The following is a 17,982-nucleotide window of genomic DNA, read 5'->3' as shown; positions in this document are numbered from 1 at the left end:
CCACGGCTTAGCCGTATTGCAAATCTCTTAGACCCGCCCCAAACTCTTCAGTGGTAATGTCTCCCCCCCAAGAACAGTCTTGTCTTTCTACGATAGACCAGGCACGTGGCTGTCGCTGAAGAACTCCTGCAACTCCGCCTTCGTTGTAGTGACCCCAGGGGACTAAAGGCAGGAATAGTAATTGGGAAAAGTGTCAGCTATTTGCTCACTACTCCTCACAGTCTCGCCCCCATCGGTCCTATTCTCAAGTGTCGGAGAGTAGTGTCTGCTTCCTATGGTCACCCCCACTTTGTGCTGTGATTTTCTGGTTTTTCGACTTTAGTGTGGCTGTGGGCCTGCTAATCAGACCCACAGCCCAGCTGTTCTCTCTCTAAATTGATACCATGAACTTCAGGTACATACCTGATTGGGTATTGGCTCATCCAAGGCCTACCAGGGGCTGAAGCATATATTATGCCACCCCTGGCTGGCCATCCAAAATGACACCACAGGCTGATCACTCAGCTTGGGTAAGGTGGTGTAATCACCCCTTACTTAGATATAGTATATCTATATCTACCTTATATATAGACACATATGCACCTATAAGTCACTCCTATGCTAGGCCTCGACAATCCTGGAGGCAGAGTGCTTGGTTTTATGTGAGAGGGTGCCCTAGCATGAGCTGAGCCCCTCTGCAGCTTTCGGAACCATCTCCTTATAGCTGTTCTATGATATAGCCATACCATATACTCTTAAGTGCATTATAATCCTCTCGGTTAATGCTAACTTTTGTTTGGCCTTATCAAAACATGTCGTGTAAGGTGTCAAACACTTTAGAATAATAACCCCCCGCCAATTCTGGCGGCGGCGGTAGTAGCATTCCACCCTTCTCGAGGGAAAAGACATGTATGTTACTGCTTTACCCGGTTAAAGTTAAACAGAGCCCCAGCATCACAAAATGGATGCTGCCACAGGCACAAGTCTGACCTCCTGCTGCTGGATGAAACTCCGGAAGGGAAGGCCTGGACAATAGGTTTTCTGTCCAGGAAGGTGCCAGCACCTCCCCAGACAGGCAGATGTGTATTGGGACAGGGAGGGCTGCATCAGCAGATGCTTTTTGAGACAATGCCTGGGGCACACAAGGTGCTCCATGCATAGCCCGGTTCAAACCAGTTGCTGGGGCACTCCAGCCCCGCTCTGGCGCGAAACTGGACAAAGGGAAAGGGGTGTAACCACCCCCTTCCCAAGTCCACCCATAGGAGGGACCTAGTCAGGTAATCCAGCCCCCTTTCTTAGTATAAAGATAGGAGGTGTGTCCCCAGGACTTTAGATTATCCTGGAACGAAACTTTGATACTGAACTCTTGGACCTTCGACGTTCTATTCTGACTAGAAGACTGAAGACATCTCCCTTGTGGCCAAGGAGTGACCAGCCTGTGCAAACAGGCACCACCAGTAACTTGCCGGTCTGCTTTGTCGACTCTCCTGCCGGAACCCGAAGACTCAGCGACACAGGAACTGGACTTCCAGAGTTCTCTGACTCCGACCCACATCCACAGCAAAGCTGAGACCTGTGGCGTACACGAGAGACGTGGGACCGGACACCCTGGACATCCTGCATTTTGCTAACAGCTCGACTACCGAGGTACCCTTGCAGTTGTGCATTGGGGTACGAGAAGCCCCAGACCCGAGCGCCATTTGCATCAAAGCTAAGCCCTCCACGAGTGCCGCGTGGAGCCTGCTCTTGCATTTCAGCTTAGCGCGTCTTCCCGGCTGCTAGCCCGCTGGCTAGTGAGCCCCCTGAAGACAAACCTTTGAAACCAAACTGCTTTCCTGGTTGATCCAGGCTTGCTCCAGCTTCCCTGTACAGAAGAAGCTCCTCAGACCTTGCTGGTCTGCTCCGAAGCCAATCTTGACGTCCTGCGTGGATTGCGTTTTCCAAGGCTTGTTGGGTCCAGTCCCGATACCGACACCGCAGTCAACTAGATCCTTCGTGGGACAGCTCGAATCCAGCTCCTGGTCGTCATCGACACCTCCTGGTCCTCATGGCTGCAGAGACAAGCTTCACCTCAGATCACCATGACATCGCCTGGTTCCTTCCTGGTTCCTTCCTAGTCACTGGCTAGTGACCCAGACTCTGTCCTCTCAGCTTTCAGGTTCTTCACTTCACCGATCCACCCTTGGATCCACCCGGACACTTTTCCTCTGGTCACCTGCAGCACTTCTTTGCAGATCTCCATAGAAAACGACGACGAAACCAGACACGAAAAGACATCTATGCACCCGGCTTCCCTGGGTGAGGTAACACGAGTACTCTGGTGCTCCCGTGGGTCTTGACTCTCGAAGTGTCCTAGTTTAATGGGGTTTTACCGTAGCCCATCCGGAAGTGTCCTTAAACAGTAACTTTGTAACTTCTTCGTTCTCCATTATAAGTCAATGGTAACTCGTGACTGTGTTTAGACACTGCACGCGTCTCCCGTGGGTCTCCTACTTCCTAACCTTTGGTTGTTTAGTGTAGCCCCAGCGATTCCCTAGGCCCTAGGGTTACTCACTATTTCTGAAGTGGTTCTTATACCACTTACTTAGTATATGGTTTGTGAGGCCCCTAGGGCATAACTGTATTTGTGCAACTTACGTATGCTAATTGAGTAACTTGTGATGTACTTCGATATCTGACCTCATAAACAGTGCAAAGGGGTTGTGTTAGAAATAAATACATATAGATTTGATATATACCTTGTGTGGTGTCCTTTCATTTGGTATTCAAGGGATTATAATTGGTAAAACTGCTTGCTTCACATGCTCTCTGAAGTCTTAGACTACGACTGCTGGTCCATGCTACCACTAGGATAGCTTGTCTACAAGGTTGACTTTACAACCACCATCAATAAGGGTCGTTTAGACTAGTGCAAGGTGCCCACTAGAATAGTGGACATCATATGCCGGGCTAACTTCTCACATCAAGCACCCAACGTCTGGCCTGTTCACGTTTATCAAGCCAGGCTAAAAGCTTACCTACTTTATTCCCTCCATCGTAGAGTCAGTACTGCAAGGCACGGTGGAGTGCCTGTGCCGTATCTAATGCAGCACATTGGTATTCTTTTGTTTCAGCGCCAGAACATGGCTGGCTTCGTATTTAGCGATGGAAGAAGCTGCTTCCTGGTTAATCATTTTTGTTCAAGGCCTTGCATTATTTGGCGTAACAAAGGGCACTTTATTGGGTTGTGTTTTACACTGGCCCCAGATTTGGTAGGATCTCATTGTCCCTTATTATCCAGTGTGGTCTTGGAGATCTGGATTTAAGGCCCTACTGACAATTCTGCATAAGAGGTAAGCCTGTTGTGGTGGAAGATAGTTCAGAGTTCTAGGGGCTCAACTGTGGAACACCCTTCCCCTGCAGCTGCACTCAATCACAGATACTGATGTCTTCAGGAAATCCCAAAAAGACTTGACTGCCTTTTTTTTTTCCTTTCTTTTTTTTTCGATTCAGGGTTGTTTCCATACCAATGCAATAATGGCTCCGGTGACTATGCCTTGTGGTCTTTATTTAGATGATGCAGGATCTAGGAAGTCAGGAAAACTTTTCCACTGCTTATTATATCATGGAGATAAATTGAAGTATTCTTTCCATCACTTTGTCAGAGTAGACACTCCAAGTGTAAAGGGTAGGTTCAAACATGGTCCTGGTTACAATGATAAGGCCTAAGTCTGCTGACACAGGTTTTAGGTTGTTTGTATTCCAATCTGGAGGAGACATGGCCTGACAGTTCAGACTGAACTGTTTCTACTGGAGCACGACCAAGACCGACTTGCATATGGCTGTCTTGGTCTAGAGTGGAATAATGCACGAAAAACTATGGACTGGAATGTTGCTCAAGCAATGGCCATTGGCTGATAAGAATTTGTGTGATCCTTCCATAACCTTGTTCTTTGCAGGAAGATTCAGAGTCTGGGAGCATAATATGAAAAGGCCTATTTACAAGCACTTCCAAGTGATAGCTTACAGGAGCCAGAACTTAGGACATGGTCACATGCAGCACCTCCCATTCTGATTCAGTGACATGGTAAGTAGACTCCACTGAAATCTACTTACAAGAGAACAGAGGCCTAAAGGCTCCCTTGTACTCGTCTAAATGAGCAGCCGATTCCACAAGGAGTTTAAAGATAGGAAACTAGTGTAGATTCCAGGACCAGATCCATCAAGGGCAAGGAAAAAGAAAAGAGATAGTTATCCTATCCATGACCAAAAGACGGTCTGTGCTGTCTAACATTATGAATGAATCTCTTTCAAGCATTTGTCTCCAACACAAAGAACTTTTTCCCTTGAACATCTTAATGTTGAACAACTTGAAAAATGGGGGAAGACAGCAAGCTGGTGCCAGAGCGTCTTGGCCCTTTTGGAAAATGCGGTTACCTTATCAAGCCAATGATGGGAGGTTGAGGTATTAGCAAGCCAACACACTCAGAACTGAAACCTGGTAAGGTTGAAGCAATACTGCGATCAGACAGACTACACCCATATATGGCTCTAAGGTTCCCCTGTAACATGGAATTATTCAGGGTTTTGATCCATCTGCCCACCTCATCAACCCAAGAGAAGTCAACTTTCACAAGTTTGGCAATGACAAACAGTAGCTAGGGAGACTGTGCGGTGGTTTGATGTCTGGCGTACAATCTCACCAGTTTATGAGATTCCTCCGAGAGAGGGTGGCCAGTAACCACAGTAAGCTGAACACAGAGAAAAACTGGGGAGATGGGGGGGATGAATGAGAAAATAGACCTTTGGCACAAGAAAAGGTAGTTAATAGTTTGAGAATAAAGATCTCCTAATCAGGTATCATCAGCCTTGGTTAATTCGTGATCAAACCACCTCCAATTATTCTGGAAAATTCTGTTTGTTAACGATGATGGAAAGAGGTGGCCATCTCAGAAATTATTGGCTTGAGAATAGATTATGCCAGTTCACTTTAGCTGTGTACACCTGACTATGTAATTCACAGGATACAATTGATCTAGAATCATGTCACATGCTTAGTGCTGGGAAACCTAGAACTGAGCCTTGGTCATCTCCATCAATCAATATCCTCGCTCCCTACAAAAATTTCACATTCATGCTGAGACGCTATATTCTGCGCGAGGACGATGTATAGATACTCTGCTTGGTTTATACAGAAGCTTATCACTACTCACCAGCTCCCAGATTCCTGTGCTCTACAGCTTTCAATTTACCGGGATCCCTATATTTGCTAAAAGTGTCATAGGAGGATATATAGCTTCTCCATCCCCTTTGCCAGTTTGCGGAATTGTTTGCTGGATTAGTTGATTTAGAAATTATCTAAAAACTAGGTTCTAGCCAAAGCGTCCTATTGTGGTTTGGGATTCTTTCAAGGGGATTAGTATGATGCGATGGTCTAGTTAGAACCAAGAATATCCTAGTGCTTTACAAAAATAGTTCTTTATTGTAGGGAATTCCAATAAAGTTCTGTACCTAGAATTATGATTGATTGATCTAAATGTGTATAATTGAATACAATATGTGGCCAAAATATCTAAAAATCAAACTTACTGGCTCAGTCAGCCCTTTCCCAATTTACCACAACTTGCACAGTAGGAACATATCAATGACATTGAAAACTAGGCACTTTAATCCGAAACCCCCTCAGCTTTCATGCAAGAAACTCATGTTGTGGAACCCTACTATCAAGATCAAACTCTACTATCAGGAGTACACAGCAGGGTGCAGGATTCTCAGGCCCCAGGCACTCCACTCTGACACTGTACGTCTGATTCAGCAACCTCCAACCGCAATATGCAACAAGAAAGCACAGAATCGAATTGTCCAGCCAAAGAAGAGCTGGAGACAACAGAGTACAAATCATCATGCATAAATAATGCTACATTGCCAGTAGCAGAGGGAAATAATGGAGGTAGGCAGTTAGAAGGGACATAAGGTTTTGAAACCTGTAGTGTACCAAAGCCCAGGTTTCTCACACAGACGTTACCATGACCTTGCCTGCAGCCATGACATCCTGGGACACTAGAGAAAGTGGTGCTGTGCACATCAAGCATTGAACCCTCGAGCAGTGACCTCGATCAGACAACCATAAGCATAACATTACCACAAGGTAACATTATCAGTAAGCAACACACTGCCTTTAAGAAAAATCTTGTTTCTCTTTAAACAAAAGTATTTACAATACAAGAAAATGTCTTTACTAAAATGTTCTGTCCTCATAAACAATCAGGAGGTGTTCAGAAGACTACATATATGATGCATGCAAAAGCCACAGAAGGGTGGGCTAAACTAACCCTGCGAATCACAAGATGGTTGGCGCTGGCCTAAGACGACCGGCATATAGGAGTGACTTGAGAATGTGGAGTGATACAGTGAGAGAAAGCTCAAGAAACACGAAAGAAGGGAGTGGGACAAACAAGATGAAGAGCAAGCAACACCTACAAGGTAAGAAGTGGTTAAACAGAAATGGACCAGACAAAGCACCACAAATTGACAAGCAGAAACAGAAGTGAGGAAGCAAACTAAAAGACAGGCATAAAGCAAAGGTAAACAAATAGTGGAGGAGAACCACAGGAACCAGGATGGGCCGATAGAAAACATATGCTAGGACTGAGACAACAGTAGACCATAATAGCAATGTTAGCTGTTGTATAAAGGTAAAGGAATAAACCTGCCATGTAGCAAATTCCACTCACCAGCCTTGTACTGGTCTGTTAGGTGACTTCCAAAGTTGTACACCATGTCCAGGTGTCGCCGTTCCTGCAGTCGGTTGCCCACTTCACGGAAGGCATCGGCAGCCATACTCTGCATCTGCCGTTTAGTCAAATCCAAGCTGTGACGAAGGTTTGCCTTTTCGATGACCTTGAGGATATCACCATAGTCAGGGAAGTTGTCTGGTTTGTTGATGAACTTCTGGATACGGCGGTTGACCTCAGGGTAGCGTGTTCCACGGTATGGTATGCGCTGTTCAATGACCCGGCCAGTAAGGCTGCAGCAGCTTTTTAAATCACACAGCTTTTCAAAAATGCGGATCATTTTCCGCTTCAGACGGTTCTCCTGGATATAAATGGAGTCCTCATCGTCTAGCTGGGTAAGATCCAGCTCCTTCTCCTGGAGCCTACGAATCTCTAAGGTGTAAACAGACAGAAGGTTCTCCAGATAGCGAATCTGCCTTTTGGAGGCCTTGTGATGCTCCCCATCTTCCATGGCTTCTGCACCAGCATTCTCTTTAGCCTCCTGGTTCTCCTCTTGCTCAAGGCCATAAATGGTTTCTGTGGCTGAGCTATCAGACGCGGCATGACTTTGACGCTGCTGGGACTGCTTTTGCTTTGCTGCAGGGGCAGGAGCACTACTGAGTGCTACCTTCTTCTTCTCCGAATTGGACTTCAGAACAGTGCAGAGCTCATTGATGTAAACATATACCTTACTTTTCTTGTTCTGGACTCGAGTAATGCAACGGGCAATCACGTTACGGAACTCAGTTGAGGCCAGGAAGGCTGGGCTGGCCTTTTGATAACGTCCCAGTAAGAAAGACATGACCTCTGGATGTTCAGTTGTCTCATTTCCACAAATGTCCATAAACTAAATACAGAAAGAAAACAACATTAGTCTTTCCAAGGATAGTTTCAGAGCAAACCTATCTGCTGCCAATTCTATAACTCCCTCAAATATCCAAAAAGAAGACACTCAGTGTGCTGAACCTTTAATCTCACATGCCTCAATCGATGCAGGACTATCATGAGGGCATGTGCTAAATCACTTCCAACTTTAAATGACAACATTTTAAGGCACCAGAGAAGACTGCCTCCGAGGAAACCACCTTACCTTCAACATCAAAGAGCTTACACAGGGAATAATAGAAGAGCTTCCAACTTCAGCACACACATCACAAACTAGAAATCGTTGCGTAATACAGGCTGGCACCACACCCAATACAACACAGGTGCTAACCCACAAGACCTTCTACTACATATGTACCCTTACCAGCAACAGACATACAAAAAACATACATGGGCATTCTAACTCCGCTTCAATTTTACCACATCCAAAATAAGCAGTAGACTGCACGCGGCACATGCTAGCAAGCCTTCAATTTACTGTTGTCAAACAATTAACAGACCAGCTGGATGATATTCAAACACAATTCCAACCTCACCCGCAGTCAAACAACGCAGCCAACCAATCATGGACATGATATGCAAGGATAGCCATATCTGGCTCAACACACAAAAGAATTTGCAAGAGTACACCCCAAAAAAACAGCAAATCAACTACATCAACCAACCATAGCAACGATACAAAAGAAGGTCCACAGAACACAATACAATAGTGACGACACAACCACAAACCTCCCTGGGCAATGCAGAGCTAATCACTAACCGACAGCCTTTAAACTTGCAAAGTAAGCCTTGTTGTCAGTAATGAAGCTCAGTCAGCAACTCATACCTGTCAAATTGAAAAGATCATGGAAGAAAGATCACATGAATGAAACAAAAAAACTCACCTCTTTGAAAAGTTTCTCATTTGTGGCCTTGAGTAAAATCTGTGCTGACTCTTTATTTGACACAGACTTCACTTCTGACCCATTGGTTTGTGGCGCTGGCAAACTTGCGCTGCTTGTAAGATGCGCTGTGGGTTGGGATTTCAAGATGGAAGGTGGGGTCAGGGACGGAGTACAAGGAAGAGACCGCAAATGAGCTTTTGAAGTAGACGGGTGGGAAGCTGAGGGAGGGTTCTGGGTTTGAGCCACAGAACCAGATGCAAACGTCCGGGGTTGAACATTTAAAGAGGAGGGGAGTTTCCATGGTCGAGCAACCCAAGAATGGCCAGTCTTCAGCTCATCATCGTCATCATCATCGTCCAGGACAATGATGCCCCCGTCCTGCTTTGCCATGAAGGTGTCCCTGCTGCCGCCAGCGGGTGCCTCGGCAGCACAGCTTCAGAGATGGGTATGACTGAGCTAATGCAATGCAGCCACGTTTCCTCTATGGAATTTCACTCTTTCCAAACATATTGCTAGTTAAGACCCAGTACAAAGCTTTCAGACAGAGCCGCTTGCAAGTCCCCACTAAAGGGTCCTGCCTTTCAAAATGGTAAAATATAGTTACTGGCTTTCTGGAAGGGCAATGTCTCAAAACAATTCAAATGCAAATAAAAAATAGTCCTCTTTTTGATCTGAAGAAAGAAGCATCAGTGAGGCACCTGTGGAAAGAAAAAAAGGTTAAATTGTGAACTAATGTCCTTTACCATCCGAACAAAATTAAGGTGAACACCTAAACACACAATGTAAAAGGTCTCGTAACCCCACACATTAAAAGCTATGAGTAAAACCCAAATAATTACACATCAAATATGAAAAATTCTATTGCTTATGGCAATTGTTTTCGTAAGTACTAGCTTGAGACAGGAAGCCTCTTTGTACTGCTGATATGAAGTAGGCCGTAAAGGACTAAACCCGAGGCAAAATAAAAGAAAATCGAAACACAAGACGTTTAGCCCTTCATTCCACCATGTGAATTTGGGACCCTTCACTTGCCTCATGAGAAGAGCCTAGAATTTGTTCTACTCCTAATACTGAACAAGCAATGTGGAGGAGTAGGAGGTCTTGGGAAGTGTGTGTTACCTCTTTAGAACCGAGGTTGCATCCATGTGTCAATGCCGGAAATGAAGACAGATGCACACATAAATCTCACTGGTGTCCTCCCCACCCTCTAGGAACACAGCAAAATGCACCACCATGTGTATGCAAAGGAACTGTAAGAAACAGGGTTATTAGTGGAGATGGGTGAGAGCTCCAATTAAGTAATAAACATACTCACTAAATCAACCAGTGCTTAGCCCTCTGAAACCTTGGCACCAAGCAGCCAGTCTTAACTTGGAAGCCATGTGTAAAGAATGTATGCGGCACTCCAACAATAATAAAGTAAAAACACAAACACCAGAAAATTCCCAACCCAAAGTAGAAAAAAATTGAAAACATTTTATTAAAACAAAACCAACATTGGCAAAAAAATCCATTATTTAGAACCAGAGTTGTAATGTTTTAGCAGAATAATTATAGTTATATGGACACTGGAACAGAACAAATTCAAAAGTTAAGGCCGAATGCAATGGAACACAGGTCAGATACAGACAGGTAATAAGTTTACCTCGTGGAAAGCTTAGCTTCTAACATTGGGCCTGTTTCACACAAGAAGCTTGACAAGGTCGTCAGTAGTGTAGCTGCAGCTGGAACGAGACAGCTTTGTAGACAGGCAGGTTGCTGAAGTCCTAGGCTTCAGTCGAACATAACACTGGCGGGGACCACAGTGAGGTCATTGTCCGCACAAGGAGCTGGTTAATGTTTGGAGTTGGTGGGAAACACAGGGCAGTCGTTCTCAACGTGAAGAGCTCCATGCGGGTGAAGCCTGGAGTCTGTATCCGGGAAGGTGTTGACGCCAGTCAGAAGTGGTCAGTCTTCACCGGTGCCGGTAACTTTAGGCGTCATACAAGGATCCTCCCTATCCCCCACATTGTTCAACCTTGTCATGGAACCCCTCACCACCTTGCTTCAAGCATCTAATGTACACTTCCATATGTACGCCGATGACACTCAACTGTACCTCAAGCTACAATCCCCGGAAGACATCAAGCTTCTGAACTCCACACTCAGAAACACCCAATCATGGCTGGCCGATAATCACCTCAAATTAAATGCTCTGAAAACTGAGTTCCTTCTGATCTCACCTCCCACGAAAATTGCCATCACCCAAACTTGGCTCAATCAGCTAACTGCGCTCAATGTCCAACCCACCATTGTGGATTCTGCGAAATCCTTAGGCATTACACTGGATGCCAAGCTCAACATGCAGCAGCACATTAGCATAGCCACCAAAGGAGCCAACTTCCAAGTCAACATTTTGAGGAAACTTAAACCTTTCCTCCCAGCTAAGGACTTCCAAACTGCTGTACAGGCCCTAGTCATCCCTCGCATAGACTACGGAATTGTGACCCTTAGCAGACTCCCCCTTTCAACAACCGCTCCCCTAAGAGCCTCCTTGAACGCTGCCGCGAGACTCATCACTGGCTCTAGGAAACACTCGCATATATCCCCGGATTTAAAATCCCTGAACTGGCTGCCCTTTGAGGCCAGAATACAGCTGAAAATAGCCGTTATGACACACTCGGCCATACACCACAAGTCACCCAGCTACCTCACCCAAAAGCTGACCTGTTGCCCCTACCCCTGTTTCTGTAAAGCTCTCTGATATCTGTAAAGATCTCGTTCGCGCTATATAAAACTTTGAATAAATAAATAAATAAAATAAGTAGTTTCCACATTTGTCTCCGTGAAATCCACTCACATCCGTAAGGTGACCGGGATGGTTATTCTCTAGGCAGGGAGCTCAGAGCCTCTGGTTTTTCACCTGGAGTACAGTTCTTGCAGAGGTATGGTTTGAGGAGCATACTCTATTAGTAGCCAATGGTTCAGGACCTGTGGAGGTGCCTTTTGAGGGTTAGGACTTACTCCAGAAGAGGCCAGCAGCACGGTTAAGGCAGGTCCAGTTGGTACTAGTCAGCTGGGTAGTTGGAGGTAAAGGCCTCTTGAAGTTTGTTGTGTCCCTACAGCTAAAACACAAGGTCAGCTAGCTGACTCTTAAGAGTCACTTCTGGGAACATTGGTACAAAGCTGGCAGGTCCAATTTTTCATCAAGCTTCAGACAGCAGGGCAGTCCCTCTTCCGAGCCTCCACAGACCAAGGAGTGTTCTGATAAGAGGTTCTGGAATGTCACGTTTATACACAGTGCCAGTCTGTAGGTGGGGGGGTCACCCCCTTTGACTTACCCTGAACGGGATCTGGGTAGTTCTTTCTTTCACCTGGGTCTATCTCCAGACTGCTTAGTGAAACACAGGACTGGATGGCCTATGTGAGAGCTGCATTTGTTAGTGAAAGGGCAGGCATCTTCTGAAGTCAGGAAGGGACTGGGTACAGCCTTCACGCTACCATTGGAGCCCTGGAAGGGGTTGGGTACAACCCCTAGACCATCATGCTCAGACGAAGTACACCATCCAAACACTCAAGCGCCCTTTAGCCACTGTCTAGGGGGGACATACACATCACAACATAGGAGAGCCTTTCACAGTCATGTGACCCTGGACATTGGCAGAAAGGCACATTTGAGGGAGAGCACAAGCACTTTACCACTGGTTAGCAGAAGTGTGCAGTCCTAAATCCACAAGTGCTTGAACGGACAGGAACCTATCTATCTTGAACGAAGATTTGTTCCCTATGTTCCAACACGATCTCTTAGATCAAGCAACAGTCTCCTTCTTGTGGTCCCCCATGTTAAGAGAGCTAGACATGGAGGCAAAGCTTTGTCCACTATGGGCCCAAGGTTATGGAATAAATTACCCCTTGCTCTAAGACAATGCAAAGAGCATTTAACCTTTCGCAAACATTAAAAAAAAAAACGATCCTATTTAAAAATGAAATCTAACTCTTCCCTTTCTGTACGTTTACTGTTTTACCGGTCAAAAGCGCAGAGATACTCCTGGCGGAGTGATTCAAGCGCTATACAAACCCACAAATAAAATAATAAATAAATAAAGCCAACAAAAACAGGTTCAGAAAAAAATATGGTAGTGAAGGAAAACCTATGGGGGAATACCACGAAAAATACTGTCACTTACAACAAGAACTTCTTAAACGAAAATGCAGTCGGCGCAGAAAGAGGTATCGAATGCGCACCTATGAATATTACCAAGTGTCTAACTTCCCTTCCGTGTAGAAAGAGCCCAAGGCTCATAAGTCCTTCTCCAATGGCTTATGTCAGGTGACAACACTGTCATGATTTAAAGCACAGATATGACCAAAACCCAATACAGACCACGTTGCTAATTTTGTCACTTTTATTTTTCGCTATACAAGTCCCAGTGAAATCTCTTTAGATGACTGGGTAGGTGTGAGGTGAAATGGACGTAGCAATCATAAAAGCGGTTGTTGATTGTCTCAAATAGTTCATCAGCCTCTTGAAAGATATGTCCAGTTATGGGTCAAGCCAACTCCTTGTAGATACTAAAACTGTCACAGGTGCCATTTCAGCATCGTAATGGAGCCATGGGAGGGAGGGACAAAAAGGGATGGGCCAGGGCAGGGCTTCTGGTTGTGCCTGTACCAGGTGTGGCAAATAAGAACTGGGCCAACAGGCACCTGGCCGGGCGTCAGAGTTCATCCTACAAGGACCTAGTTGCGGCCTCGGGTGGGACAAGCTGCAGCTGCCGACACTCCACTGCTCAAGAAAATGTGATCTTGTGAGAGTTGAATGAATGTGGCTTCTTATTACTTAATGGCATTAAACTCTGCTTTAAGAAAATCTGCAGAGCTGGATATAACTTGCTCAATCCAGAAAGACTGCACAGTCACTTTACCAATAGAAATGTATGCTACACCAGTGGCCATGGTAAAGAGGGATGGACTAACAATGCATGCTCAGATTGTGAGACACGTTGATGCACTTGTGAAATGGTAATATAACTAACCCGAGGGAGAGGCTACAAAAATGGAAATTGGAACAGGCAAATTATCTCATCACTAAAATTAGGTAGCAGGTCTTTGCATAGGAATAAAAGGAAATCCTTAAAGCAGGAAATCAAAAATCCCTTACTTTCCATATAAGACTTAACTTACTTCCGAGAGTGTGACCATACACCACACACACATTTTCTTTTATCTAAAGGAAACACGCTTCTCAAAATGCAGAATCATTCTAGGTCACCTTCAGGCATGAAGTGGTGAAGTGGTAGCTAGAATAGCCAGTTCCTTTCCTAACCCAGGTGGTCCACCTTTCAGGTGCACCACAACCACAACATGGCACCAGTGTCCGTTCTGGGCTTAACAACATAAAAACATCTTAGGTATTTTCAATCGCCATAAAACCCTCCCTTTTTAGGTCTCGCACCTGGCGACGCAGAGCGAAGCGCTGTCACCAGCAAGATCTATGGTTGCTGTCTTGCCTCGGAAGTGGGACAGGAGATGGGCACACGCAGGGCCATTGGCGATTGTAGCTGGTGCTCACGCATGTACAGCCACGCGGCTGCACATCTCCTGTGCCCCTCCAGTCCTCGCAAGCCTCACGCAGTTTCACGTTTTTTTAAATGAAGGGTGAGACAGTGGCACACAGGGAATAGAAACAGTGTTTAAACACACGGTAATGACAATGCACTGCCTTGACCCTTCACTGTTTATCGCACGGCAGTGACGTCACACCCTGCGCATGAAAGTTAAGCTCGCACTGCGCTAGAAAGTTGGGTACTGCACACTGTTCTGTGTTTAGCAGTGTAGCATCTCTCAAACTCACAGCATGGTGAGGCGCTTTGCTTCAGTGCACTGAGTCGGAGCAGAGCGGCGCTCGCAGGCACAGCAGTGCCGTCACTCACCCGCCTTGGTCGCCTCCCGGTAGCTCTTCTCGGGCAGGCAGGTTCCTCGGCCGTGCAGCATGGCGTGCAGGGGCTTGTTTATTGAGCTATGGGCTATTGAGGAGGGGAGGGGGGGGTAGCTTCAGTTTTTTTCAAAGGGATCTGGATGGCACTTCTTCCCTAAAAAAGGCTCTCGATTTATCAGAAAAATAGACCGCCCGAAAAGAAGGTGCAGCCTCCCAGGACCTTGCCCTGTCACTCCGGAAGAGAAAGTGAGTGTACGCTCGCTCAGTTGGGCCGATGTTTCTACAACTAATTGCTGTTGCCTCTCACGCACGTGTGTTAGTCCGTGCGCATGTGCCTAACGTAAGAAACGCTTTGCTGCTCCCCAAACGAAGGCCTCGGAGCCCCCGTACCTTGGTGCGAGTAGGGTGCGGAACGAGGGGGAAAGAGGGGAGTCGGTCTAATGGTGTCTTTGTGTGTGGGGGGTAAGGGGGTAACTAATTGGACGAGACCCAGCCGCTCCGCCATGCTGCTGCCGCACCGAGCGAATGAGAGCGACTGAAAGGAACTGGGGAGATTTACAGATCCAATACGGCCTCCTCGTAGGGCTGCCCTGCGCGACTGCCAGAGTCAAGTGTCAAGTTAGATTTCGGACTGTGGCATGCTCCGACGGCCTCCAGGGGCCCGCCGTCCCAAGCGTGTTTCCTCCATGCAGAAGAGAGTCATGGCCGAGGGTCGGCCGAGCAGCCCCCACTGAGGGAGGGTGGGGGGGGGGGCACCGTGAGCGGTGTGGCGCCGGTTTCCATATCGCCTGTTGTCTGCTCGCGCTGCCTGCACGCGCCAGTCTGCCCTCTGATTGGTTAATAAGGAACACCAATGGTAGTGTTTATTTGGTGGTTGTCAACCAATCAGAGAGCCGACTTGGGCATGCAGGCAGCGTGATGAGGGGCGTGTTTTGCACCGATGACGTGAGGGAGAGAAAGAACCCAAAAAACACAACCCCGAATCCTGTCTTCAACGGAGTGACGCCCCCCCCTCCCCCAATGGCTGGCATCCGTTTAGGAAGCCAGCCAATGGAGAAGAGGGCGGGTTCAAGCCCCCATACTGTAGACAAAGTCTCGGAGCGAGACTGCGCAAGCGCAGCCTTCGAGTCCCAGACCTAAAAAAGGGGCCTTGTTATATGCCCATGGTTTTTTGGTATTTTTTTAACAGCCGAGTAATCAGGTGGAAAATTACAGAACCCGGCAGTGATTTGTCGGGTATTTGGTGGCAAATCCCCAGCACACCATCAGATTTTGCTGCATCCACTACTTGGAACATGTTCATTGACCTGAAAATTCAGAGACAAGCCAGGAGTAAAGATTGAGAGGAAACAAGGCATACATGTGCATTCTTAATAATCGCCTGCTGAATGATGGAGAGCTCCGATTTGAAATAAAGGCATTACTACAGCGTTAATATGATGCAATGAGTGAATGAGTTTTTGTGATGCTTTACATATTTCACCTCTTGGGTTTAAAGAATTCATATGGGTTTGACATTAGTAATTCTTGGTTTGTATAAAAGCTCTCTAATAAGACCTCACCTCATTTGAGAAAGAGAGGCACACTATGATTTGTGGCAGATATCCCACTAACCTCCAGTCAAAGCCATCACCACTATTTCCGTCACAGTTGACACAACACCCTTAAAAGTAACTACCATCATGCTAGGTGTCCATCAGAAAAAATCCTATCATAACAGATCATAAAAACACCACAATTAGTGCCCCACAGTGGCCAAGATTGCCACAGGCCCTAAATAAAGCCATGGTGATCAGAACCAATGAGTCAAGGAAGGTAGGTGGTGACATGAAACTGTACTGAGGGCCACTAAGTTGTCCCTAATTCCACTGATACACATGCAGAGGCAAATACAATTTTCTGTGTTGAAGGGACGCCTCACAAATGGAAAAGCCCATTGAAGAAAACTAAGAAGCCACATCATGCAATGGGGATACACCACCAGGAGCATGAATACCAAGCAGATCCAATCACGGAATTCACATAGCCAAGCAGATCCAAACAATCCCATAATATCCAGAGGGACTCACCCCATGATACCCAAGGGCCTCTACCTCCATCCCTTCAATTGGAAGGAAAATCCAGTTAAACAGGAAAAAAACTTGATCCAAAACCAAGACCACAAGCAAAGCAGTATCTTCCAGTGTGTCAAAACGCCAAGATGCACAATTTAATGTAACAATTAATATGTACAAGAATTACATATGTGGTTGAAAAGCTAACTGTGCTGTCCTGTCATTCCCTACTGCATGGCCCACTCCCCACCCAATTCACATCCTAGTTTAGCAGAAGCTTCTCTTGCAATGAAAAAAACGTATTATAGAATGTGCTCCACTCCGCGAACACAGGATTGTACTTTAGCAAACATCTACGGTAATTAAGAGGACGCACGTTTGTGAAAGCCAACAGGAGCTTCAGGAGGGGACCTGTGTTATTACAATACAAAGGCCTTGGCAGGGCACAAGTCCTAAAAAAAGAAGAGGGGGACACTGAAGTCACGACAGGAAGTGACCTCACGAAAGGTGGCTTGCACCATCAGACTCATTGTCTCCCCTCGCTCACCCCTTAGATGCGATTGCATCAGAGAAGCCAGCGTGTGAGCAGCGTTCTGAATGAGCTCCGATCTCGCCCCAGAGAGGCCAAAGAGTTAGTGTGTGGCTCCAGTTATCGAGCTCCCGGTAAAATAAGTGGGGGGACGCCGTCCACCCGCGTGGTACCCAGACTCGAGCCTTGGGTTATAAATAAGATGTGCATGCCGGGAAACCAGAGAGATTATCTAAATCTAGAGAAGGAAATTTTGTCCACCGCTTATCACTAGTAGGCAGGTGGTCGTAGCTAGGCACGTACTTACCATTATTTGGTGGTGGTTGTTACTAACAAAGAATAGCAAGAGGTCAACACATATGCAAATCGGCTAATTATTATGTAAAGGAGAAGTCAAACTAATAATGTGTGCTGTAAAAGTCACGCTAAGGGTCTCCCTTTCCTGTGAAAAGATTCCCATCAGTCACCACTCGGATCCGCCCTTCATCATCTGGGATCCTTCACACCTGAAGGTGGAGTAGTATACCCACTGCGGACTGGCAGATGTCAAAGCCTAGACCTACATGTGGGACACAGTGATATAAATATAAATTATGTGTTCGAGGATGACTGAAAGCAGTGCTCTAAACGTGAAATAAAGAGTGAGAGTGCGTGCGTAGAAGTGAAATACCAATAAAATTGGGTAGGGAAGAAAAAATGTATTTTAATGTGTTTTTATTCAATCCCAAATTAATTAAAAAGTGCGTAGTGGTCTAAACAAATAACCACTAATGAGAATGAAAGGTCGACATGTTTCTGCAGACTAACTAGATCCAGCTGGTATCTTGCTGCTTCCACAGGACCATTAACGCTACTGCTTCGTGAGAATTTATTTAAAAAAGGTAAAATATCACCTGAAATTCAGTGACAAAACATGTCGACCTTTCATTCTCATTAGTGGTTATTTGTTTAGACCACTACGCACTTTTTAATTAATTTGGGA

At 46.0% G+C, this 17,982-nt stretch overlaps 1 protein-coding gene across 6 annotated transcripts in view; it reads right to left on the bottom strand.

The window, feature by feature from the left end:
* The window catches only part of DAXX (death domain associated protein), a 343,599-nt gene that overhangs the window by 321,024 nt on the left and 4,593 nt on the right, over positions 1–17,982 (bottom strand). For all 6 annotated transcript variants that reach the window (XM_086920614.1, XM_086920612.1, XM_086920609.1 and 3 more), the window contains exons 2-3: positions 8,501–9,198; positions 6,693–7,578 (exon numbers count right to left, since the gene is read on the bottom strand). In XM_086920614.1, the coding sequence (XP_086776740.1) occupies positions 6,693–7,578; positions 8,501–8,890 (1,276 nt within the window). In that variant the 5' untranslated portion in view covers positions 8,891–9,198. The remainder of the gene's footprint in view (positions 1–6,692; positions 7,579–8,500; positions 9,199–17,982) is intronic.

This window comes from Lissotriton vulgaris, chromosome 5 (assembly GCF_964263255.1).
Source record: "Lissotriton vulgaris chromosome 5, aLisVul1.2, whole genome shotgun sequence".
Classification (NCBI taxonomy): Eukaryota; Metazoa; Chordata; class Amphibia; order Caudata; family Salamandridae; genus Lissotriton; species Lissotriton vulgaris.
The sequence above is the reverse complement of the archived record's forward strand: the minus strand, read 5'-3'. Positions and strand labels throughout refer to the sequence as shown.